The sequence below is a fragment of the Spermophilus citellus genome (genome assembly GCF_964194105.1).
Source record: "Spermophilus citellus genome assembly, chromosome: 9".
In the NCBI taxonomy this organism is placed as follows: domain Eukaryota; kingdom Metazoa; phylum Chordata; class Mammalia; order Rodentia; family Sciuridae; genus Spermophilus; species Spermophilus citellus.
Window position 1 is genome coordinate 122,147,391 of NC_138191.1, and position 25,621 is coordinate 122,173,011.

The 25,621-nt window shown below is 51.5% G+C and overlaps 1 protein-coding gene across 2 annotated transcripts in view; it reads right to left on the reverse strand.

The window, feature by feature from the left end:
• Positions 1–915: 915 nt before the first annotated feature.
• Positions 916–25,621, reverse strand: part of NCMAP (non-compact myelin associated protein) — a 32,380-nt gene continuing 7,674 nt past the window's right edge. Inside the window, exons 1-4 of one of the 2 annotated variants that reach the window (XM_081305323.1) lie at positions 11,710–11,886; positions 7,155–7,240; positions 3,748–3,832; positions 916–1,981 (exon numbers count right to left, since the gene is read on the reverse strand). In XM_081305323.1, the coding sequence (XP_081161449.1) occupies positions 1,840–1,981; positions 3,748–3,832; positions 7,155–7,233 (306 nt within the window). In that variant the 5' untranslated portion in view covers positions 7,234–7,240; positions 11,710–11,886 and the 3' untranslated portion in view covers positions 916–1,839. Of the gene's footprint in view, positions 1,982–3,747; positions 3,833–7,154; positions 7,241–11,709; positions 11,887–25,621 lie in introns of those variants that run through there. The other variant, XM_081305324.1, reaches the window with a different exon arrangement.

Genomic DNA, 25,621 nt, shown 5'->3' on the forward strand with positions numbered 1-25,621 from the left:
GGGAAAACTAAACCTTATGGGCTGATTCATGTGAAAGCACATTATAGAGTACTGGGTACTGACAGATGTTGAGACAAAGAAGGAAGAAAAGATGGTGGTGGAGGAGGAATTTGCCGGAACGTCTCCAGAGCTATTCAAAGGAGTATTTTTATAGGGAGATAAATGACCTGTGTGACCTGGGCCAGTCCTCTTACCCCATTGCCAATCAATTTCAAAAGGTAATTCCGACATCAAGACGGAGAGACTACTAGATCTTGAGGGTAAATGTCACACTATGTCACTTTTTTTTTTAATTGTTTTAATTAATTAATTTATTTTTATTTTTTTTTTAGTTCTCGGCGGACACAACATCTTTGTTGGTATGTGGTGCTGAGGATCGAACCCGGGTCGCACGCATGCCAGGCGAGCGCGCTACCACTTGAGCCACATCCCCAGCCCCACACGATGTCACTTTCTATGACACAATATTTATTACCTTGTTCCCAAGATGTCATCAATTATAAGATGTATAATTGAGTCAAAAGAAGGAAAGAATAAAAAAAGAAATGGGGACCCATCCACTGTAAGACATGTTCTGATTTCAGGATCATTAAAACGTCACCAAATCTATGTGCCTACGTCATTACCCGATACCATCGGTAATTATGCTTGTTCCCATTTGCTAATTGTCTTCTGGGGGCCAGGTGCTGTACTCAGGCTGCTTTACTGGGTCTTTGACTTGTGATAACCCCACAAGGCAGCTGTTTCCATTTCCACCACTGAACATAGACAGGTGGTCACTTTTCCAAGGTCACCCACCCTGAAGTAGGACTTGGAAGGCTGTCTTCTCAATCCCAAAATGTTGTCCGTAATATGCAGATTGTTCTCCCAGCTCAGGGTGAGAGATGAGCTCTCTACAGAGAAATGGTGTGTGAATGTGGTGCTTTGGATATGTCGGGTCTCTGCAAGGTGACCAAGAAGGACGGAAGTAACAGAGTTGGAATCTAATCCGTCTCCAAATAAGGGTCACTGGAGGGAAGGGGTTAACAGGACTGTCAGGGCTGTTTAGAATCCAGAGAAATGAGACAGTGTCGGGCAAGTCCTCCTGGAGCCCGAGGAAGAACCCTGACTAGCCACCAGGCTCATCCCAAGCCCAGGGACAATGGGACAACGTTTACCTCTGCTATTCCTCGAGGTCACCCTACTCCTTCTGCTGACGCTTTAATAACAAAGCAGAAACTTTTGAGAAGAATTCCGTTTTCTTTTTAACTTTAAAGGGGGGAAATGTGCTGACCAATCGTCATGAGCTAGCAAGCTAGCGGTCACCCAGTCCTGGAACAGGTTATAAATTAACAAGTTGGTTTTCTGGTTAGTTAGTTAGTCCAGGTTAGTTCCCCTGTGCCTGATGAGGGGTTTCAGTGTTTTGCTCTGCAAAGCTGTGCCCAGGGCACTTCATCTGAGAAGACTCCAGGACACTCTCAGAAGCACTCCTTGACCCATGACTCCTGACCAGAAGAGTCAGGACTACATGTCTGCCTGTCTGTCTGTCTGTCTAGCTAATGTGTTTGTGGGCAGAAGGCCAAACCCCCATCCATGGGTCCTCAGTGTAGCGCCACCTCATCAGATGACACAAAAACGTTGCACAGCTTTTGGGAGAGTGGCAGCGGGGACGTGGGCGCGGGTGGGCTGGGTCAGGCCAGAATGAGGTTAAGGACCCCCTGAAGCCGCAGGGTTGCGTGGAAGATGCCTCTGTCCACCCGACCCGAGGGACTCGTGGCAAAGCCGCCGGAGAAGTGTGCTGCTGGGTCTCCACTCTGCAGAGAGCTCCCTGGGCAGGGGCAGAGACCGCGCAGGGCGGGGTCACCGGGTCTCCACTTGGACATCAGCTGGGCCGAAGGTCACCGCTGTGGGATGCTGGCTGCTGTTGCTGTTTGGGTCCAGGGCAGAAGGGGCAGCCGGCTTGGGGCTCTTGGGCTCCAGCTCCCGCCTGATCCTCATTTTCCTGTAAAGACAGGGGCACGTGTGGCAGGGTGTTCTCCCTCCTGCGGCTGCGGCGGGGAATGGGCTGTGACTAGGGTGCTGGTGGAAAGGTTAGTGCACATCATCGCGAAGTCACGCGGCTTAATTGCTGACCACAGAATTTCACAACTGGAAAGGACCTCAGCCATCAGCTAGTCTGAACCTTCCATTTTTTTGTTCAACTTAGTTATTTAGTTTTATTGGCTTATGTAAATGAATGAGTAAGGTGTCAGACGAGTGGCTAAATTCACGACAAAATGAAGATGTTACCTGTCTTTTGTTCAGAGGTGTACTGTGAATTAAACTCTGCAGCCTCATAGGCTTGCTAAGTTTATTGTTAGAAATATGTAAATGCTTTAAAAAAATTTTTTTTGTATTAGAATTGAACCTGGGGTGCTTTACCACTGAGCTAAGTCTCTAGCCCTTTTTTTAATTTTTAATTTTGAGATGGGGTCTTACTAAGTTGCTTAGGGCCTCACTAAGTTGCTGAGGCTAGCCTCCAATTTGCAATCCTCCTGCCTCAGCCTCCCGAGTTGCTGAGATAACAGGCAAGTGCCATTCCTTGTTGGGCCCAACTTAAAAGCTTTTTATGTCATTGGGAATATATTTAAAAGGTATATCCTATCTTCACTTCCTGTGCCATAAAAGTCAATAACTAACAATCAGGACTTCTAACATTTACATAATATTTTATCTTGTTGATATAAGTGTTTTTTAAAAGTTTACATCCTCAGTGAAGTTGCACAAATATCCCAATTAGTACCCCAATACACTTCACCAATTTACCAATTGTTAAAAAGCTATCCTATTTGGTTTCCTCTCTTATGGGTCTTTCTGTCTCTCTCTCTTTGCATGTGCTCAGAGTTCTTAAAAATCATGAGCCAGGGGCAGACTGATCACATGACTTCGGTCCTTCAGACTCCTATAAAGAACAAGGGCCTTCTCCAATATGTTCCCAACTCAACCATCCCACTCTGAGACCCTTCCATTTTAAAGATCATGGAGTGGAGACACAGGTTTTGACAGCACGAAGATGCACCCAAGCCTCCATTCCCAGCCCAGGCAGCAGTGTGGGCAGCAGGTGGTGAGTTGGGGTGTCCAACCAATGACAACCTGGGAGAGGGACCCAGAGCTCCAGCCACAAAGGAGAGGAAGGGAGGTCGACATCGGGGTTTGACTTGATGCCGCTTCTTGGTTTGGGATAGACCCAATTTCTTCACTTCCTGTTATCGTTGCTATCGTTATGGTTTAGATATGAGGTGTCCCCCCAGAGTTCCTGTGTTGATGCAGGAATCCCCAGAGGTGACACGGCTGGATCATGAGAGCTGAAGCTAATCGGTTCGCCCTGGTGTGACTAGACGGTGTGGTGGCTATAGGCTGGCAGAGGCAGGTCACTGGACTGTGTCCTGGAAGGGCCCATCTTCCCTGCAGACCCTTCCCCCTGCTCTGCCTCCCAGCTGCCAGGAGGTGAGCAGCTTCCCTCTGCCCCGCCCCTTGGCCATGAGGAATGGACCCAGCTGACCACGCACTGAATTTCTGAAATTTATAAACTTGAAATAAACTTTTCCTGCTCCAAGTTGTCAGGTGTTTTGGTCACAGCAACAAAAAGCTAACAGTTGTTACTACATGTAACCAGAAGGACGGTTTGAATCCCCCCTGGGCCCATGAGGGCTGAGCCACCTTGAGCATGTGACTGGAGCCCAGCGCCTGTTCCCACACTGAAGGGGACAAAGCCCAGGGCCCCCGTACCTGTTGTACATCTTCAGCAGGATCAGAACCACGGTGAAGATGACGATGACAACCACCACAATGGCGGCGACGATGGCCCCAGAACCTGCAGAGGGGAGAGGAGCCAAGGGGGCAACTGGCACTCAGTCAGACGAGCAGAGGGGGAGGCGTCCTCTGCGCCAGGGAAGGGGGACGGGGTCCTTCAAGCCCTGTTGGTGGGGAGGTGCATGGCCACTCTCGATGTGGCCCTGTCCTGGGATCAACAGGGAGGGACCCGGACATCCCCCTCTCGCCTCCTTGCCTAGGACACCGACTTATATTTGAATTTAAAGTAAACAAAGATAATATTTTAGTGTATGTCTTTGCCAGCAAAATTGGAGACTTACTTATACCAAATATTTGCTTATTATTTGTCTGAAGGTCTCATTTAAATGGGAATTCCAAAGTTTATCCGGCAACCCTACTACCCAAAGGTCAGTTGGCAATGTCGGGCAGTGGTTTTGGCTGACACAACTTGGGAGCAGGGGACAGACGAAGGAATTGTGACTAGTACCTAGGGGGTGGAGGTCAGGAATAATGCAAACCATCTTATGAAGCACAAGACAGCTCCCCACAGCAGAGAATTATCCAGCAGAGGTTGGAAACCTTAATTAAAGTCTCCACACGAGACTCCACAGGGAGGGGGAGAGCCATGTTGCCCTGTGGTGGACGGCTGCCCTGCCCCTCCTCAGTTCCCTTCTGGTCTTTCTTTCTATGAATATTTGTACGTGGTTTTTGCTTTGTTTTGTGTTTTAGAAAGGCATGATGTACATCCACAAAAGTACACAAATCATAAGCTGGGGGAATTTTCAGAGTACACACACCCATGTAAAGAGCCACCCTATCAAGACAGACCAGCACCTGGATCCCGGGAGGCCTGGCGCCCCCTCCAGGCAGCCCAGGGAACTTCCTCGTAGTCTCACAGGTGAGTTCTACCTGGCTTTGAACTTCCTGTCAATGGAAAGAGTACCATTTAAATGGAAGAATACCTCTTTCATCTGGTTTCTTTTATTCAACATTATGTTTCTATACACAAAATCTAATAGTTGTGACATAATGTGTATAAAATAAGTGGGGGTGTATATATATTATTATTTTTTTTAAAGAGAGAGAGTGAGAGAGGAGAGAGAGAGAGAGAGAATTTTTAATATTTATTTTTTAGTTCTTGGCGGACACAACATCTTTGTTGGTATGTGGTGCTGAGGATCGAACCCGGGACGCACGCATGCCAGGCGAGCGCGCTACCGCCTGAGCCACATTCCCAGCCCTATATTATTTTAACTTCTACATTTTATGCCATGACAAGTGTTCCTGTGTTCCCATAGTCTTCATAATCAACATTTACCATATGATATTTCATGGGATAAGTGATTACACCTTGTTAAACCATTTAGAATATGAATAATGTGGTAATAAACCCTCATACAGCTTTTTGGTATTTAGGATTATTCCCTTAAAATGAGCTCCCCAGAATCACATAGAATGACTTAAAGTATGGATATTTTTATGGTTCCTGATATTTTCAATATCAGTTCTGACATGGATGTTGACTTTTAACCTAAAATTAAGGACCAGGAGGAGCTGATATTGAAACGAGAGTCTGAGATACTAAAGCTACTAAGGACATTCATCATAGCCTTGTTTTTAATAGTGAAAAATGAAAACAACATAAGTGTTCTCAACATTGGAGAAGATTATGGTGCTCCCGGACAATGGGGCTCCATGTAGCCATCAAAAGCCATGAAGAAAAATATGTAATTACATGGGAAGATGATGATGATATTAGAAAACAGAATATGGAACATGGCTGCATTTTTACCATGAGACTATTTTTTTTTCCACATTTAGGAATATTTCCTTAGGATAGATTTTTCGGATATAGGATTACCAAGTTATTTTAAAAACATGAATGGGGATTTAATATACACATACATGGTCTCATTGGTAATGTAGACACGGGGAGATGACCTGTGGTTCTTAGGGCAATGAGGTCTTTTTCCTCCTCCATTTTAGCTTGTATTTATAATTTCAAAATTATCTACAAAAAAATCACATTACTTTTGTATTATTGAAAAAAGGAGAGGGTGTTTTGCTGTCTGTATCACAGGAAAAGTTTGAAGCTGTGCTGGGGCTTCTAAGAATAGACTTGGGCTGGGTTGTGGCTTAGAGTGGCAGAGTGTGTGCCTAGCATGTGTGAGGCCCTGGGTTCGATCCTCAGCACCACATAAAAATAAACAATAGAGGTATTGTGTCCACCTACAACTAAAATATATATATATATATATATATATATATATATATATATAGATAGATAGATAGATAGATAGATAGAAAGAAAGAAAGAATAGACTTAGCTTATAGCAGAGTTTGGAGAAGAGACAGTGATGTTCTGGATCATTCCTTAGTGACCCCAGGGCAGAGTCATATCGAGAGTGGCCATGCCCCAATCCCCCCAGCCCCAACAGGGCTTGAAGGACAAAAAACAGGAGCATGCCCGTGTGACCTAGTGTCACTCTCTCTACTTCCCCTGAACACTGTAGGGAGGGCTCGGCAGGTCTGCCCACCCATCTAGCAGCAGGATAACCTGGGGACCCCCCCTGAGAGCGACTCCTTCTGGGTCTCCAAGGAAGAGCCGCAGCCTGTCATTAATCCAGCCACCTGCAGGTACTGCAGCCTGAAGCCATCCCTGGGGAAAACTGGACTTTCGTGTGGGGAAGGCTGTCCCTTGGGTGGAGGTGGGGACAATTATACACAGCCAACTGAGGTGGCTAAGAGGGTCCCCTGCTTCTCCTTATATAATCAGTTGGTTTTCTGAAAGAGCTGTCTTCAAATTTTTCATTCTGGGGACCCCTTGTTCCTGGCAAGTATCTCCCCAAGTATGTCCTCCTCCATTCATTTACTCCTTTAAAAGTTGACAGGATTTTTGGGTGGGGGCACCAGGGATTGCACTCAGGTTCACTTGATCACTGAGCCACATCCCAGCCCTATTTTGTATTTTATTTAGAGACAGGGTCTCACTGAGTTGCTTAGCACCTCAGTTTTGCTGAGGCTGGCTTTGAACTTGCAATCCTCCCGTCTCAGCCTCCTGAACTGCGGGGATTACAGGTGTGTGCTATTGCACCAGAGGCTGTTCTAAACTTTTATGTGGATTATCTGTTTGAGTCCTTACAACACCCGTGTGTGGCAGCTTCATTAATATCCCCATCTTACTGATGAAACTAAGGCCCCAAATAGATTATGTGCCCAGGTCACAGAGCCGGCCAGGGGTAGGACAGGGACTGAGACCCGGCACTCCATCTCCAGAGCCATGCTCTGGACTTCTGCACCAGAAGCTGGCCTGGCCTGGGCCCACCCAGCCCTCCCCAGCCCTGGTGCCAAGGTGGCCTTACTCTTGTACAGGAAGTCTTCTCCCCTGGTGGTCATGTTCAAGAAGAAGGTGGCATCCCCCAGAGTGGTGGCTGTGGTCATCTCAATCCTGGTGAGAATAAAGAAGAAATTTTGCTTAAAACCAGAATCAGCCATATGTAGTCTTTATCTGGACGAGTGTAGAATATTCCAGCTTGCAGATTCTTTTTTGACAGCAAATGAACACAGGGCCCATTACTAGATACCCCCTGGGGGTGTTGAAAATGATACATAGGATTCCTAAAGAGTTTCATTCTTCCAAAAAGTTTCAATTCATTCAATGATGTTCATTCAACTCCTTCTATGCTTCAAAATATCTAAACTGATCTTCTAGAAACCCTGTGAGGTAAGTTATTGTGGCTATTTAACTGATGAAACTGAAACCCTCATAGTTATATGGAGCCCAAGTTTACCCAGTGGTATTGAACCTGGGGTGTCGACCTCCATTCCATCAGCTCTTCTTCACCCCGCAATAAGGACTGAAATGGTGCTTTTGCATTTAGGGTTTTTTTTTTTCTTTTCTTTCTTTTTTTTTTTTTGTACCAGGTTTTGAACCCAGGGGTGCTTAACCATTGAGCCACATCCTCAAAGTCCCCCTACCCCCGCTTTTTTTAACTTTTTATTTTTGTGATAGTATTGTGTTAGGTTGCTTAGGGCAATTAACTTGCTATATTGCTAAGGCTGGTTTTGAACTTGAGATCCTCCTGCCTCAGCCTCTCAAGTCTCTGGATTACAGGCGTGTACCACCAGGCCTGACAGAAGTTTTAATATCTAAGGAAGAATAAAAGAAGAGAGGAAGAAAGAGATAGATGAAAACTTTAGCTCCGGTTAAGTTGTCAGTCATATAAACCATTGGCAGTGGAAAGCAATTTACTGGACAAGATGTATTTGAGCAGGCCTTGAAGGCTGGGCATAATTTGAGGACCAGAGAAGAAAGAACAAAGGTGAGAAAACCCTTAACGGGAAGAGAGAGATTGCATTTTGACCATCTGCCCTGCCAGAGTGTCTCTGTCTTCAGCACCTCCGAACACTCGCTTACCCCCTCCATCACTGGGAAGCGGCTGTCCTCCACGTTTGGCTACGGAGCGAGGGGAGGCTCAGAGCAGTAGAACGATTTTGCCAAAGTCACACAGCGAGGAAGAGACAGAACTCAGACTTAAACATACTCTTGGAGTCTACAATGTATATTGTCCCCCCCCCCCCCCCCCCCGGCCCCGACACCACGATGAATCAAAATTCACAATTCTAAACCAGGCGTGGTGTTTGTGCATGTAACCTTACCACTCAGGGGGCTGAGGCTGCAGGGTCACTTGAGTCCAGGAGCTTGAGATCAGCCTGGACAACACAGAGAGGCCCGGTCTCAAAAATACGAACAAAAACTCATAATCCTGTCATGTCAACGGGAGGGGTGAATCCAGAGCGTGCAGTTAATTCGATGTCACGCCACCAGAAGAAGCAGGTGAGATTCTTGACCATGAAATACAGAGCCCATAATGATAATTACAAATAATTGCTCTGAACTATAGGAATTTTAAAAAAAGGGGAAGAAATAAACCAAGGTTCTTTTTTTTTTTTGAGACAGGGTCCTGCTACGTTTCCCAAGCTGACCTTGAACTCCTGGGCTGAACCCCTTCCTGCCTCAGCCTCCTGAGTGGCTGAAACTGCAGGCATATATCACTGGGCCCAGGTACACATCAGTTTGGTGTTTGTTGTTTGTTTGTTTTGGTACTGAGGATTGAACTCAACCACTGAGCCACATCCCCAGTCTTATTTTGTATTTTATTTAGAGACAGGGTCACCTGAGTTGCTTAGCACCTTGCTTTTGCTGAAGCTGGCTTTGAACTTGCCATCCTCCCGTCTCAGCCTCCTGAGCCACTGGGATTACAGACGTGTGCAGCTGCACCCAGCTACAAATCAGTTTTTTGTTTTATTTTTAAATATTTTTAGTTGCAGATGGACACAATACCTTTATTTTATGTGTTTATTTTTATGTGGTGCTGAGGCTCGAACCCAGTGCTCACATGTGCCAGGCAAATGCTCTACCACTGAGCCACAACCCCAGCTCCCCCATCTCTTTTTTTTTTTTTAAGAGAGAGTGAGGAGAGAGAGAGAGAGAGAGAGAGAGAGAGAGAGAGAGAGAGAGAGAGAGAGAGAGAATTTTTAATATTTTTTTTTTTAGTTCTCGGCGGACACAACATCTTTGTTGGTATGTGGTGCTGAGGATCGAACCCGGGCCGCACGCATGCCAGGCGAGCGTGCTACCGCTTGAGCCACATCCCCAGCCCCTCCCCCATCTCTTTAAAAAAAAAAAATATTTTGAGACAGGCTGGTGTCCACCTGGAGCTCCTCCTGCCTGGGAGTACAGATATGTGCCTCCACGCTGAGCAGAAGTATTTTCTAAATTACAAAGATTAATATAATAGGATCCCACGTACTTACTGTTCAGATTTAACAAATATTTATAGTCCCATTTTCTTCAGTTCTTTTCAGATTTCAACAACATTGAGATGAAGTGGAAGTACCTTTTCTATCTCAATCTCATTTTCTCCTTTCCCCAAGAAACTGTGACCTTGACCACTAGGGATATTCCCATCAAAAATGTACAATGTTTTCCACCTACGTATCTATCCTTCACCATTCTGCACAGTGGGGCTCTGCACACTTATTAGATGAAGGTCAAGCACAGAAGCCACCATCTGAGCACCTCCACCTGCCGCTATGCCAGGAGCTGGGGAGACACTAGTGAAATCCACTCCTTGCCTTGGGAGGTTCACTTCCTGGGCTGGGTGGGGAAGAGAGCATCTGTTGGGTTTGCTTGGATCACTCTGGGCCTCAAGAAAAGACCTTGCGGGGAGCTGGGGTTGGGCTCAGCAATAAAGAGCTCGCCTAGCACGTGTGAGGCCCTGGGTTCGATCCTCAGCACCACATAAAAATAAATAAATAAAATAAAGGCATTGTGTCCAACAACAACTAAAAAATAAATATTAAAAAAAAAAAAGGAAAGGCCGTCCCCCCTGCGCATGCACCTACACCTGGCACAGAAAGCACTTCCTGGCTTCCCATCCTGTTTCCCTATTTTCATTGCCTACTGACACCAGGCTCTGCTGAAAGGCTGTGACAGTGGACATGCCATCAGTCACTGTGACAATCTCCCTGGCATGGCTGTGCTACTGTCCGGGGCTGGGCACCTCCAGCTCCCCCCCATGCCCCACAGTGGGCCCTCCCTGAGAATCCCGGCCACTGGGCGCCACTCCCCACCCTCCCAGCTCTGATGGAAACAGGGGTCAGCCTTCTACTGCCCGAATCCACTGGGTCAGGCCACTTGCTCCCAGCCTGGGGACTCTGGTGACTGTGGCCTGCCCTGAGGGCCTGGCAGCTTCACAATGGCCCTGTTGCCAGGCCCCCCAGATCCACAGGAAGGGTTCTGCCTTCACCTGCAAGCCCAGGTCTGTCTGTCTGTCCCTCCCCTCGAGGACCTAATCCTCAGATGCCCACCAGGAAACCCCGAGGGGCTCTGCCTGGGCCCCACACCCACCAACTTGTCTTCCCACCTGGCCTTCTGGTCTCCCAGTGCCTTAAACAGGCCCAGCCGGCCATGCCCCGGGGCCAGCCACCCTGGGAGGACGCCCACCCCCAGAGCTGAGCAGCCCTGTCCTCTCCTCCCACAGCCACGCTGCTCTGCCAGAACCACCTCCAAGCCTGTGTCGCTGTCCCTCGTCTTGCAGCTCCGAGCATCGCAGTGGACATTAGTAAATATTTGCTGAGCTAATTAAGATGGGGATCTGGAGCCCATCTCAGGGAGAGACCCCCTCTCACCTTCAGCCGTCCACCCCAGCAGGCAAAGGGTGTTAGCACGCATGTGCTAAACCTTCTGCTTCTACCCTCCACAGCATCGAGCCTAGAAGACTCACCAGTGATGCTTTCTTACAATTCCTTCCAAAAACAGAAATGCAAATAGGTGGCCCCTGATCAAGGGTCACTCTGGGAGAGAGACGTGGCACAATCACTGGATAACCCAAACTGTGCCTGTGGAAAACAAATCCACGGGAAAACCAACATGCCACAAAGGACAGAAGCCACCACCTGAGAACCTGCCACAGCCAAGACCTTGTGCCAGGTGTTTCTGATCCATGCAGTAATTGTGAGAGCTGGGGATGGAGCCCCGAGCATCTACCACCAAGCTACACCCCCGGCCCTTTTAATTATTTTTTGAGATAGGGTCTCTCTAAGCTGACCAGTCTGGCCATGGACTTGTGATCCTCCCGCCTCAGCATCTGGAGTTGCTGGAATTACAGGTGTGTACCACCACCCCTGGCCTTTCCCCTTGTTTCAGCTGAGGACCCCAAGACCTGGGGCTATAAAGCTAACTCTCCATGCTTATATAGTTTGGAAGCTGCAGAGCTGGGGTATGAACCTGGCCTTGCAAAGCCTGGGTCCCCCCACCACCCTGCCCCTGATATGCACACAGCGGGGTCCATGAGCAGTCACTGAGCGCGCACACACACACACACACACACACACACACACACACACACTGACCCGCAATGCAGCCTCCTAGGCCACAGGACACAGACTCCTCTGCAGGTCCTTCAGGGGTGACCTCCTGGGCACCGACTTCCAGGTGCAGACTCTCTCTCGAATGGGCCCAGTTCCTCCTCTTTCTGGGAGAACAGTGAGCAATCCCTGAGCAGATCTTGCCTCATCTCGGGACCGAAGGCTCTCAATTACATCTCTGTTCCTGCCACATCAGAGAAGGTGGGAGGGGGGTGGTGGAACATCCATGGCCAAGGACGTGGGTGTTTTCATGTGTGGGGCCTCAGCGACTGTTGCCAACCGAGTGAAGTCCAGCAGGGGAATTTTAGAATCAAGTGTGGCTGAGATCAGGGTCCATGGTCACGGGAAACAGGGAGGGGGAGGCTGTTTTCACTGACAGAGGCTAAGTTAATGATAATAATGTATTTATTATGCGACAGGTGCTACACTTTTCATGCAAACTCTCATTTAATGCTCAAACCTATCCAATAAGGAGGGTATAATCATTGTGTTCCTGCTACAGACAGGGGCACTGAGGCTCAGTGCACAGAAGATACCCACCTAAGTCCACAAGGCTAATATGAAAGCCCTGGTGGGACTCAGGTGGGGTCTGATTTCGCAGCGTCTTCTCCATCAACCCTCACTGGGCTGCCTCCGGGGAATGCATGAGGTAGAGATGCCCCGAATCAATGTGGGGCCTTGGCAAGAAAACCCACTCAGGTTAGAGTTCAGCCGAGAGTCATGACCCTTGTCCTAGGCTCCTGACCTTGACTATGACCTGACTGGACCCGGCACTTGGCCACACTCTGGACTCTGCCTTCAGCTGAGCCTTAAGCACATTTACAGAATCTGCAAGGAACTCTTGTTTCCGCCCAGGGTTGTTGACAAATGGCCTTGTGTGGGAGGTCAGTTTGGGAAGCGATGGAGGGTCATGAATGTTTACTTGTTGACTCATTCCTCGAGTACAAGAGCCATCTGGGAAATAAATGCTGCCAGACCCCCCCTCTCCAAAGTACCTTGCTAGGGCACCCCTCTCACTTTGGCTTGCCTTACAAGTTCCTGCCTGGATATGACAACAAGGACATTGCCAACCCCAGCAGACACCCCCACAAAGTACCAACTGCAATGCAAGAGCAGGTGACCCATGAGGTCCCTCGACCTGCCAGAACATTGGGGTGGGCTTCTGCCAGTCACCTGAGAGATACGAGGTACCTGCCTTGATCTTCCCCATACACCAGATCCTCACTGCTCCCCAAGTGGCCCCTTGAGCTGTTGGATGCTTCATCAGAAAACTGACCTTCGTGTTGGCACCTCGTGATTTTTTTTTTTTGAAAGAGGAGAGCGAGAGAAAGAGAATTTTTTTTTAATATTTATTATTTTTTAGTTCTCAGCAGACACAACATCTTTGTTGGTATGTGGTGCTGAGGATCGAACCCGGGCCACACGCATGCCAGGCGAGCGCGCTACCGCTTGAGCCACATCCCCAGCCCTACCTCGTGATTTTTAAAAATTCAACAGTGACATTTTATTTTTCTGAAGTTTATCACTTTTACAAAGCAAAAAGCAGGTATTAATCCAGTAGAACTGATAAAATTTCTGTGCCAGCTTTCACATAAGTCAGTGATTAGGACACTGGTAACCAGTGTAAACACTAAACACTTTGATGCCTTATGATTTTCACCCATTGATCCCAATTCTTTTTTTCCATCTCTTCTACATGACAACCTGTCAGTCTTTAGAGCATTTCTCTGTGGGGAAGGTTGAACTTGCACGGATGTAAATTAGGTCGGCTGATATCAGCCCGGCAATTCTACCTCCCACCAGTAGGTGGCGGTAGCAGTTGGTTGTAGGGTGGTAAATGTCCTGTTGAACCCAAGTTTGCTAAGGTTTTCTGTCTCCTAGAAAACAGCAATTGTATGTTTTTTGATGATTTTCTTCTCTGCCATAAATAGTCCCAGCTCCTCAAACAATTCATTGGATGACAGTGTCCCTCAGGGGTCCGTCATTCTTCTATGTCAACATCTCCCTTAAGTATGATAAACTAATGACATTTCTCTTGAGACCTCTCAGTCCTGAGTGTGAATTCTACTGCTTACTAGCTGCATGTCCTAGGTCAATTTTTTTCATCTCTTGATTTTCTGATCTGTAAAATAGGAATTACAATAGTCACAACCCCACAGGGACATCATCTGTTGCTGTCACACTGGGTTAATATGAATAGCCCATCAGCCACCCCAGAGCACCGCTCATCTGGGGCCCCTTGACCACCCTGAAACCCCTTTTCAGACTTATACTTACTTATGGGCAAACAAAGCCCTAAGGTCTGCAAGTAAAGGGAGCTTCTTAGACGGCAAAGTGCTCTGGAAATTCAAGGCAACAGAGCAGCATCATGGGTGGTGACAGTATTATGAGGAGCTGTTGTCCAGTGACCGGGACTCCATTCTACACTTGTGGGAATGGCTTTGGGAAGTTTAAGCGCACGACTTTCCATTGGCCTTCGTTGGCCTTCACCTTGCTGATTTGGTCCCTCGGGAGTGAAATTCCAGCTCCTCCTGGAAGGCTCTTGAGAACAGTGTGGTGGCAGTTCCCATGTGGCAGTGTGGTCACAGAACACATTGTGGAGGAGCTTGTGACCCAGGTCAGGAAGACTTGGGTTCTAATCTTGGCCTGACCAGTGACCAGCTCCATGAGCCTCTTCTCCAGTACTCCGGTATTCATCCGGAAACTGGGCTAACATGCCCTGTCTCCTCCTGGGGTGCTGAGAACCTATGAGCTGCCACCACTGGCCAGCACAGTGCCTGGGGGGTAGGGGCTGACTGGGGGGGTCAGGGTCTGTTGCCCGTGCCTCTTCCCTTCTCCTCGGACCCCCGTCTGAGTGCTCCCCGCTCCTCCTGGGAGATCCCTGTTCTCCATCTGGTTATGCACATAAACAGGTATAGTCCTGGTTTGGCGTGGTGTCCCCGGGGAGGGGCTCTGAGGCAGTTCACCAGGGCTTCCAGAAGCTTCCTCTCTTCCACTGAAGACAGAGGCAGAGCCTATAGCGACACTCCCCCAGGGGGGCAGGAAATCACACAGGGAGTAGCAGGGCCCAGGAGCTAGCTGCTGGATGGCGGGGGAGGAGCAAGCAGCAGATTTATGACTTGGGATGAGAATCAGGTGGCCAGGATTCCCTTTGCCACCCACATGCCATGTGACCCTGGAAAGGCCTCCTCCTCCTGGACCTTGGGTTTGCTGTCTGTAGAATGGCCCAGTGTAGAGAGAATCTTGAAGGACCTTTCCAAACTGAGGTTCTCTGGCTCAGAGCCGCCATTCATAGCTTAACTGGAGAACCACTGTTTCCCGAGAGGTTATGCTTCTGTGTGTCGACTCCGCTGCTAAGAGAGGGGAGCCAGCGGGAGCGGATCAACCTGGAAGGCAGGAAACCTTCCCCAAAGGCAGTGGACACTAGAGCAACCTGAGCACTTCCTGGGAGGTTTTGAGTAGGCACCAGAGTGCTATGGAGTCCTTAGGAATGAGTCTCCAGGTCTACTGGGGGCATAGTACCACGCTGCCCAAATCCGACACGCCGTTCCCTGCACTCTCCGTGGCTGTGGGGTCTCACACCACCTCATCCACACCCCCATCTGTCCTGCTTGTTTGGCGCTCTGTCCCAATGAGTGTCAGAAGTCCCACAGTGTCCTTCCAGAATCTTTACCGGACATCTTCCTCCTCGTGCCTGCCCAGCTCTGACCCCAGAGATGGGACGATTGATATTCTAGTGAAGAACTGTGGGAAGGAGAAGGGGTTCTGGAAGTCTCGGTCCCAGGCCCGCCTCATCTCAGAGGACTTATTGACTTGCTCGGTTTTAGATGATGCTTGAATCTCCTTCGCTTCTCTGATTTTGTGGCTCACGTCGTGAGGAAAGGGGGCTCGGGGAGTCTCTACCCAAGACCTGCAAATACGATGAGCTCACGCTCAAGAGCCATAAATAGAGGTCCCAGATGAAAGCGGTCACAAGGCGGATTTTGCCTGGTGCCAAAAGGCCAGCACAGGCAGTGCTGGGAGTCCGTGGGAGGAAGGGGCCGTGGGCGTCCTGGTTGGGACCGACAAGAACTGGAATGTGACCTGGGGCTTCCATTTGCCCCTCAGCCTTTGGGCCTAAGCCAAGGGCCCAGTGCTCAAAAGAGTTCTCAGACTACATCCGAGCTCCCCGTACCTCGCCAGGTGTCCCACTGTCCTGGAGGTGGAGAGGAGGGGGGAAGGCACAGGGTTAGAGTTGACGCCTCTCAGCGGCTCTGTGAGAAGAGAATCATTTCACCTCCAAGTTCTAGTTAGAAAGGGAGGGAGCTAACATGTAGGCAGACTCAAGGTGCCAGGATCTCGGGTTTCATTTTTATTTAGGTTCTCTGGGAGGCTTCTTATCTCTGTTTTTCTGGTAGGAATCAGAGGCTCAGAGAGGTTCAGCGATTTGCCCAAAGCAGCAAGTGAATGGAGGAGCTGAGAATCCAGTTTGGCCCTTCCACTTCCACACTGTGTGTGGCTGCAAGGCCTCCAGGAGGTAAGCAGGACTGCTGGGGCACCCTGAGGGTGGGTGGCCCTGCTGGGAAGGACTCTGCTCATTGTTCTTTCTACCTGTTGATGTTCTGAGCCCAAGAGGTACAGCAGGCCCCAAGGATAGCAGGGCTTCCTAGGCCCGGCACTGCTGGTGTTGGGTCTAGATAATTCTTTGTTGCACAGGGCTGTGCTGTGCATTGTAGGATGCTTGTAGCATCCTGGGCCTCCAGGAGGCCAGAAGCATTCCCGGTTGTGACGAACCCCTGGTTGAGAACCACTGGAATAGAGCCACCAGAACTATTCTAAACAGTTCCCTAATCTCTTCCTCCAAGAAGTTTCTAGACAAGAAGGAACACACTTAGTCTGTTCTTACATCTGTGGATGAACAACCAGTAACAATGATGATGCTGATCACCACAACACAATAGGTGCCATTTAACAAGTGCTTACTGTGTACCAGCTACCATGCTAAGTACCATCTATGAGTGCTTACTGTGTACCAGCTACCATGCTAAGTACTATCAATGAGTGCTTACTGTGTACCAGCTACCATGCTAAGTACTTTACAAATACTTTATATATTGTTTGCACAGATATTTCCCTATTTTACAGATGAAGGAACGCTCAGAGAGGTTCAGTAACTTGCCTGAGGTGTCTGTGCTAATATATGCCAGAGCTAGGATAAATTAATTTCCTATTGGTGCCCTAACAAAGGTCTCCAAATGTAGTTACTTAAAACAACACACTTTTTTTTTTATGGTATTAGAGATCGTATGTCTAAAGGCAGTCTCAGTGGGCTAAAGTCAGTGTCCGCAGGGCGGGTTAGGGTTAGGGTTAGGGTCCCCTCTTCAGGAGGCTCTGGGGGACAACCTGTTTCCTGCCTGCCCTGCTCTGCTCCTTCCTTGGTCGTCCGACCAGCAGGGCAGCACCTTCCCCTCTGTCTGATCGTGGCTTCCACCATCACATCTCCTCTCTCGGACGCTCAGGCCACCCTCTTACAAGGACCTTTGTGATTATATCAATCCAGGGTCATGTCCCCATCTCAAATGCTTAAAAGAATCACATCTGCAAAGTCCCTTCTGCCTTATAAACTAACGTATTCCCAGGCTGCAGGGACGGGGACGTGGACATCCTTGGCCTACTGTGTAGGACTTGGGCTCTTCTCTGAACCTAACATTTGTGCCTCCCCACCTTCATTCTTTTCCTGGTGCTGGGGAAGAAACCCAGGGCCTTGCCCATGCTAGACAAGCTCTCGGCCACTGAGTTGGATCAGACATCAGCAGGGACGGCTGGCGCTGGCTGCATCAGGAGAGAACCTGAGAGCAGGAGCCAACCAAGATCCTGGGCCCTGGCCGGCTGGGGCAGGGTGTGGGCACGGCTCGGGAGGCCCCTGGGCAGGCGGACTTCTTCTGGGCCCAGTACCTGTCCCGTAACCTAACTTCACATACCTCCCCTGTTCCTCTGCCCTGAGGTTGGGATCCCCTCCCCTCCTTGGTCCCTGACAGGACCTTCCCCCTAGAGGTGCCCCCCCCCCCATGAAGCCTCCAGCACAGGGACAGCATTTGGGGCCTTGCTGCCCGCAATGCCCTGTGCGACCTTTCCCAGGAAGCTCCCGGAGGGTGTGAGCCCTACAGTGGGGAGCAGAGAGAGGCGCAGGGGATGGGGGACTGGGGCCCAACAGGAAGGGGTGCCCCGGGCTGCCCACCTGGGGGCAGTCACTCTGAGGGGAGGGTGGGAGCCTGGAACTCTGCCAGGCAAGAAAGAGGAGAGCAGTGGATTTGCGTGTGTCTGTGCAGACGGAGAAGTGACCTGCCTTCCTCTTGTCATGTGGGGGGGGCACTCAGATAGAAAACCAAGCTCCCCAAGGACTTGGGGGACAAAATTCCTCCCTCCTACTAGAGCCTCACCCCTGGTTCCCTTCACCACTCCCACTTCCATGGTGGCCCCAGGACGCAGCCCTGGCCATCACAGTGTGTGGTACCCAGCCTGAAAACCAGAGTCCACTGCCTTCTGCCTTACTAATGGGGACACCAACGGCCGGTGAGGCACCCAGGGCCACACAGTGAGAAGGTTTATCTGCAACATTTTTGAGAGTTCCTTCTTGATTAATTTAAAACAAGATCAGTGGGAGGCTGAGGCAGGAGGGTCACCAGTTTGAGGCCAACCTCAGCAACTTAGCAGGACCCTGTCTCAAAAGGGCGGGAGGTGTAGCTCCGAGGTCGAGTGCTCACCTGGCGTGTGCAAGGCCCTGGGTTCAAGCCTTGGCACTGAGGTTTCTGAGTTACTCTGTCACCTATTAAAAAGCAAGAATACGGAGATGTAATTGAGTTTTCCCAGATGATGGCCAGCCAGCTCCCTGGGGAGCTTTTATTTATTTTTAAAGAACCAAGGCCAAATTGGACGTGGTGGACCACATCTGTAATCCCAGTGACTCAGGAGGCTGAGGCAGGAAGATCCCAAGTTCAAAGCCAGCCTCAGCCTGGCTGAGGCCCTAAGCAACTCAGTGAGACCCTGTCTCAAAATAAAAATACAATACAATCAAATAAAAAAATAAAATAAAAACAGGCTGGGGATGTAACTCAGTGGTAAAGCACCCCCGAGATTAATCCCCAGAACAAAACAAACAAACAAAAAAAAACAACCCAAGGCCAGTGACCTCTTGCAAGTTCAAAACCCTAAGTTTTTCCCATAACAGACTTTCCAGTGGTCTTGTTTTTGATTTTTCTGCCTTCCCACTGCCTTCTCCAAGGGCCGGGCCAACCTCCAAGTGTTTGTTGTTCATGGGTTAAGGATAAAAATGCCCCCTGGAGTATCTGCAATGTAATCAGGAATTCTAGGAAACCCACAAGTCCTTCTTGGAGCCGAGTGTCCTGGTCTCCGGACCTCATCACCTTCCTAATGAACAGGGCGGCCTTGGAAGCCCGATGGAGAGACCAGATGGGGGGCGAGAACCCTGGCCTGGAAGTGAGGAGCCCTGCACTCGAGTCTCACGCCTGTTCCTTGCTTGCTGTGTGACCTTGTGCAACTCACTCGTTCTCTCTGGTCTGCAGCTTGCTCTCTGCTAAACCGACAGCTGGGACCCACTGACCTCCCTTAGACTCCTTCCATCCTGTGACCTGGAGCCTCCTGTGTGGCTCAGGATGGCCCGGCCCTCCCTGCCACGTGCTTGCCCCCCAGGCCCTCCATCCTTCCATCTCTCCATCCCGGCAGGCACTCCCCTCCTTCGTCCTGCCCATGGCGGGGCTTGGCAGGCGCTCGGCAGGAGCAGGGTGAGGAACAATCCCAGCCCTTCAGGCTGCATGGCAGGAGCTGGCAGCCGGCCAGGCACAATAGCCCCGAGGTACAGAGGGGCATTTGTCTGGGGACCCACAGCTTCATGGAACCCTGCCCTCGGCCTCCCCTTCCCCACACCCTCTCAGACGGCAGTGCCGCCCCAGCCTGGTCGTGAGATGGACAGGGACGCCGCACCGCCCTGAGCAGCCTGCGGTGGCCTGGGAGCTGGGAGGCCGGAAAAGACAAGGCTGTGCAGGAAGGCAGGGAGCCCCGAGTGGGTCCAGGGGGGCCCCAGCCAGGGGGGAGGGGCAGACGCTGGAGGGACAGGGCAGGGGCTGTAGAGAGAGGGACAGGGACGGGCCCTGACCCCTCGCTGACTAGTGAAGAGACTGTGGGCCGGGGCTTCCTCCTCGCTGGCCCTCAGTTTCCTCAGCTGTAAAATGGGTGACTGTCCTGCCCTGATGTTCTGAGGACTCCACTAGATAAAATCGGGGCTCGTGATGGCCGTGGGGTGTCGGGGAGAGCAAGGGTGGACCCAGGACTCGGGTCCAAGGCCACCTCGACACCCTTGAACTCACTCTTGGGGACAGAGTATTCACACTCCTCTGGACTGAGTAAGAACGGCTAGAGGCATCCTGCCCGGTGCCTGGCGAAGGCAGGAGGACTCGGTCACGGCCACACCCTGATCCTCGTGGACCCTCTATTACCAGACATTTCTGTGGTCTCTGTTTTTCCAATATGAGGGAAAAAGAACTGAAACATTTTCTTCCACCTTCAAAAGACCCCTCCTCCAATTTTAAGAGCCGCCAAACCCTCCTTGGGGTCCTCCAGAGTAAACAGCCTCGTCCACTGTGCCCAGGGGCTCTGGCCTTGCTTCAGAGTTCTCTGGGTCCTCACCGGCCCTGGGCGGCATCGCCAAGTTCCACTGGATGCCAGGAACTTCGTCTCTGAGGAATCCACCTTGGCCTCAAGGTCCCGGGACGCCGGTGCCCGCCACTGCACAGAGCTGAGCTCAGGGGCCCTGTTAGTGCCACCCCTCCTAGTTTCAATGTGGTTGAGCCCTGTCCCCAGAGAACCTCGGGTCTGGGAGAGTCCAGGTGAGCCCCACAGCGAGGGGCGGGTGTGTGGCTGGGCCAGACTCTTCAGGAACCAGGGTGAGGGGTGGTGAGCCTCTGGCGCCCTGCTGTGCTTGCCCCTTTGTCCCGGCCTCTGTGCCAGCAGAGGTGCTTGGGCCCTCACGCTCGCGGTCCCAGTGAATCCTCATGGCCCACCATTCTGCTTCACACCCAAGGAGACAGGCCCAGAGAGGCTGGGTAACCCGTCCAGAGTCGCAGAGCCACCAGGGCAGGATGGGACCCGTCTCCTGTTCCCCGCAGCCCTCCCTTCGCCCTCCTTAAAGTGTTGGGGTAGGGTGGGGGGGACTTTCAGGGCGAGTGGACACTGAGGAAAGTGAGGGGCGGGTCCGGGAAGGAGGTTCTGGAGACCTGCAGGTGCACCAGGCACCGTGCTCCTGGGGCCACCCTTGTCCTCCCAGGTGAGGGTCTGAGCAGCGGCAGGGCCGGTGTTGGTGTGTGGGCCTCTCTGTCTGGGGGACGGGCCAGGTGGGGCTGTCGCTGAACAGGCGAGAGGTACTCGCCCCCTTGCCAAGCTGCTCAGAGCCAGTTCTGTTTACCCAGAAACCAGAGCGGGCGCAGGCTCAGCCCAAACCGGCCCCCTTCAGGGCCCACAGAGGAAGGAGTGGCAGAGGCCAGGCCGGGCCTCAGGCTCAGAGGGAGGAGGGGGAGTGCTAGTTCCAGCCCATCTCTGTCCCCAGATCACTCATTGGCTGGGTGGGTGCTGCACCCTCCGTGTGACCCATCCGCCCAGGAGAGGACAGAGCAGGCCCCACTGCAAACCTACCAGCTGCGCTGAGCCACCCTGAGAGCCCTTAGGTGAGAAGAGGGACCGGGCTTGATCGAAACACCAAACTTAGCCTGTTCCTTTTTGCTTTGGGATCGTGGTCCCGAGAGCTTTTAAGTGACACCTGTGGCTCCTAGTATGCAGAAGGGCACTGACGGACACTCTGCCCTTCCTCGGCTGCCTCTCCACCAACACCCACACATTCATCTGTTCAGTGCGCTCAGGAAATACTCACGAGGACACACTCGGAGCTGGAGAGCGTCAAACATGGGCGACAGAAGGATCCCGTGTGGCCTTTGAGCCACATGGAGCTTCTGAACTCTGCCTCAAAGACACCTCGCAGCTTGTGTCGCGCACACCCACATCCTGAAACGCTGCCCTGCTTACTTTCACACTTACTTCTGGAGTGGCTTCCTAACCCTGTCTGCCTGGCAAACTTCTGTTTATACTTCAAAACCCCAAAACTTTCACCCGCTTCAAACGCTTACGTCGTCTAGGCCTTCACTGATTTTTTAAAAAGCCACCCCTTGAGGACTCCACCGTCACCTCCACTCTCTCCTGGGACTCTTCCTACCAATTTCATGATGTCTGCAGCTTGACGATGGCATCAGGGTCATTGTCACCAGAAGAGCCACCGTCTGAAACCATCTCGGTGGTGACCTGTCGTCCTCTAGAGAAGCCAGGTTCCCTGCAAAGGCACTGGTCTTCCTCCTCCCAAGCCGAGGTCCAGTGCCTGCCACAGTTCTTGGTGCCTTGAAGGCACCTGGTCGTGCAGATGGTGGACGCTGGCAGCCGAGGGCAGATGTGAACCACAGCCCTGGAGCTGGATTACGGGGTTCTAATCCCGGCCTTTTCTCAGCGCCCCATTGACGACCATCATCATGGTCAAATCATGCAATGAGCCACGGTGATCATCACAGACCTGTACCCAGCCGCTCCAGCAGTGGCCTGAGCGCCCAGGCTGTGTCTGGGTCCTGCCATGCCCAGCACATCTCAGAATCTGTCTTCCCATGGCAGGAAGTGACCCTGACATCCACCTGCAGCTTCTGAAGCCAGAAACCTAAGGTCAGTACTGACACTGGTGCATCACCCCATCACCAAGCTCTTTCAGATGCATCTTACTTTCCTACAGTTGCCTTTGTCTCCCCGTCTTCCCCACCTGTCCAGGTCCAGGCCTCTCAAGATCTGCACCTGGTAGCTCCCTGCAGGAGCTCAGCTCTATCAGTCACTCCTGCCCCAGCCCCAGGGCCTTTGCATGTGCCAGGCCACTCTTTCCTCCCCCATTGATTTCTCTGATGCTTTAGTCACCTCAAATCTCCACACCGTGCCCTGTCACAGGGCTGTGTCCCCTGCTCGCTACTGGTGGTAGTTAGCATCTTCCACCAGTGACAGAGCCCCACCCAGGACTCTGAAGCAGGAGCATCGAGGGTGCTATTAAGCCCTCCAGCCCCAGTGCCTTGAGCACCATGTGGCACATCATGGGTGGGGTTGCTCTGTGTCCCACGCACAAAATGAATTCCCGGCTGCGCGAGTGAGCGGAGGGTGCTCAAAAATGGACCTGCAGCCGGGACAAGGGTGGAGCCTGGGCCACGTGTGTGCTTTCCCCTCCACGCGTGGCTGCTGTGGTGATGCCCATGTGACACTGAGCACAAGTCAGCTCGGGGGCTGTGGACCTGGGGGGCGGCTGCCTGGGGAGCTGGAATCTGAGGGCACCATGGTCACTGCGCTCCTGGGCTGCGGGGTCACGGCGACCTGGGTCTGAGTCCCAGGGAGAAAGTAGAAGCTGCACCTGCCCAGTTCCCAGGGCCCAGCCCCTCCGAGGACTGGACTGTCCCCCCCAGCAGATGCCTATCAGCGTCTAAGACTTATATGTGAGGACGCGGAGGCACCAGGGCTAAGCTCCTATCCAAGATGCCAGCTGGGGAGGACGGTCCTTTCCTCGGAGTCCCACCTGAAGTCCCTGCCCATGTCAAGTGGCCAGCCTCCCACAGCAGGTGCCTGGTCAGCACCCGCCCACGCTCTGCTGTCCCTGGCAGCCAGACCCATCTCCTTCCTTCCTCCCTCCCTTCCCTTCCTACCGGCATTGAACCCAGGGGCGCTTAACCACAGAGCCACATCCTGGCCCTTTTCACATTTGTGTTTAGAGACAGGGTCTGAGTTTCTCTGGGCCTCGCTGAGTTGCTGAGGCTGGCCTTGAACTCGTGGTCCTCCTGCCTTAGGATCTGACTTCAGAGTCTGGCCCACATTTTGGGGACTCGATAATCCCAGTGGCTCAGGAGGCTGAGGCAGGAGGATCGTGAGTTCAAAGCCAGCCTCCACAAAAGTAAGGCCCTCAGCAACTCAGGCAGACCCTGTCTCTAAATAAAATACAAAATAGGGCTGGGGACGTGGCTCCGTGGTCAAGGGCCCCTGAGTTCAATCCCTGGCACCAAATAAATAAATAAAATAAACATAACGAGCACTTACTATGTGCCAAGCACCTCTCTAAAAACTTCACAAACGATTTTTATTTGAATAGGTTTATAACCCATCTCATTCCATAAGAACTCTGTGAGGTGAGTATCAGGGTCTTCATCTTAGGGGTGAAGAAAGTGAGTTTTAGAGAAGCTAAGTAACTTGTCTGGGGTCACACAGCCAGTGAAGGTGGCAGACTTGGGTGGAAATGAGACTGAATATTCCAGAGTTCAAGCTTTCGCCTCTCTGCCTCACCGCCTCGGCTCAATGAGTGAGAATCATTATTATTATTTACCGAGATTCTGTAGGGGGAGAAGAGAAGAGTGCTGTCCTAGCTGGGAGGACAGAGGGGATGAAGATGGGGTGGGGGAGAACACAGTCAGGAAGGGGAGTGTAGGATTGGGTGGGGAGGGACAGTGAGGCCCAGTACCGTGGAGCTGAGGGCCCAGGGAAGGCCAGAGTGTAGATGAGACCTGAGGGATAGAGTGGGAATTCAACCTCCATGGAAGGAACCACCATGCGCTGCTCTCAAGAATCCCTACGCGATGGATTCCATGCCAGGTGTGGAAAAGTAGGAGTGTCAGAACCTGACCGCTCTGCTGGGTGGCCTTTGGAAAGTTACTTAACCTCTCTGTGCCTCCCATTTCCTGTTCCATAAAATGGAGATAATAACAGGGCCCCCCTTCACTGGATGAAATAAAATAATCATGTCTGGGTGAAATAAAATAAATAAAATAATAAATGTCAAGCCCCTGATGGTGTCTGGCACAAAGCCACCATTTAACATAGTTTCCCTCCCTTCCCCAAGATCTCTCCAGCTGTGCCAGAATCAAGAGTAAACTAGGGTTTCAAAGCGTGTCTGAGACTGAGAAGAAAGAAGAGTTGATTTCCGTGTCGCCTCTGGGTTATATAACTGAACTTCCCAGCTCGGTGCCTGGGGAGGGGGGGCTCAGGAGGCAGGCTGGCAGCAACAAAAACAAATAGTTCTGCACTCGCTGTTCTGGGCCGCGGGTGGCCAACACCCAGCCTGCAAGGGCGGCCTGGCCGGGCAGAAGCTGGTGAGGCCTGAGCTTGGCGCTACAGGGCAGGGGACCTGGGATCCAGGCCCAACCCTTCCTGGGACATGGACATGTCACAAGCCACTGGGTGCCTTGGGAGGCTAGATTCCAGCATGGCGGGGAGTGGGGGGGCTGCAATCCCCACCCCCTGCCTCCCACGCCTGTGCCCCCCCAGTCCTGCCTCCTGCCTCCTCCAGACCTTGGATTTTAAAAAAAATTCTCTTGATGGGATTTGTCCCCTCTTGTGAGATGCCCTCCTTCCCTCACCCCCTTAACCGAGGAGTAGACAGAGGGTGGGCTTTGGAATTAGACCGGGTTGGAATTCTGACAGTCTGGACACCTTGGGCTCATGACCCCCCTAGGTCCATGTCCTCTACTGTAAACCGGGCTTCGTGACCCTGTCTCATTCCTTGTTGTGACCACCAATGGTGCCAAATATTTAGCCTTACTGTATACACCAGGCACCGGGAGGGGATTTTCGGGCCTAAGTCCTATTCCTTTTCTCCAAGTCCCACCTGAAGTCCCTGCCTATGTCAAGTGGCCAGTCTCCCTGAGACCCCGCCCATCCTCCCACAAGCAGGTGCCTGGTCAGCACCGGCTCATGCTCTGCTGTCCGTGGCTCATGCTCTGCTGTCCGTGGCTGCCAGGTCGTGCCCTCCCTCCCTTCCTCCCTCCCTTCCTTTCATACTGGCATTGAACCC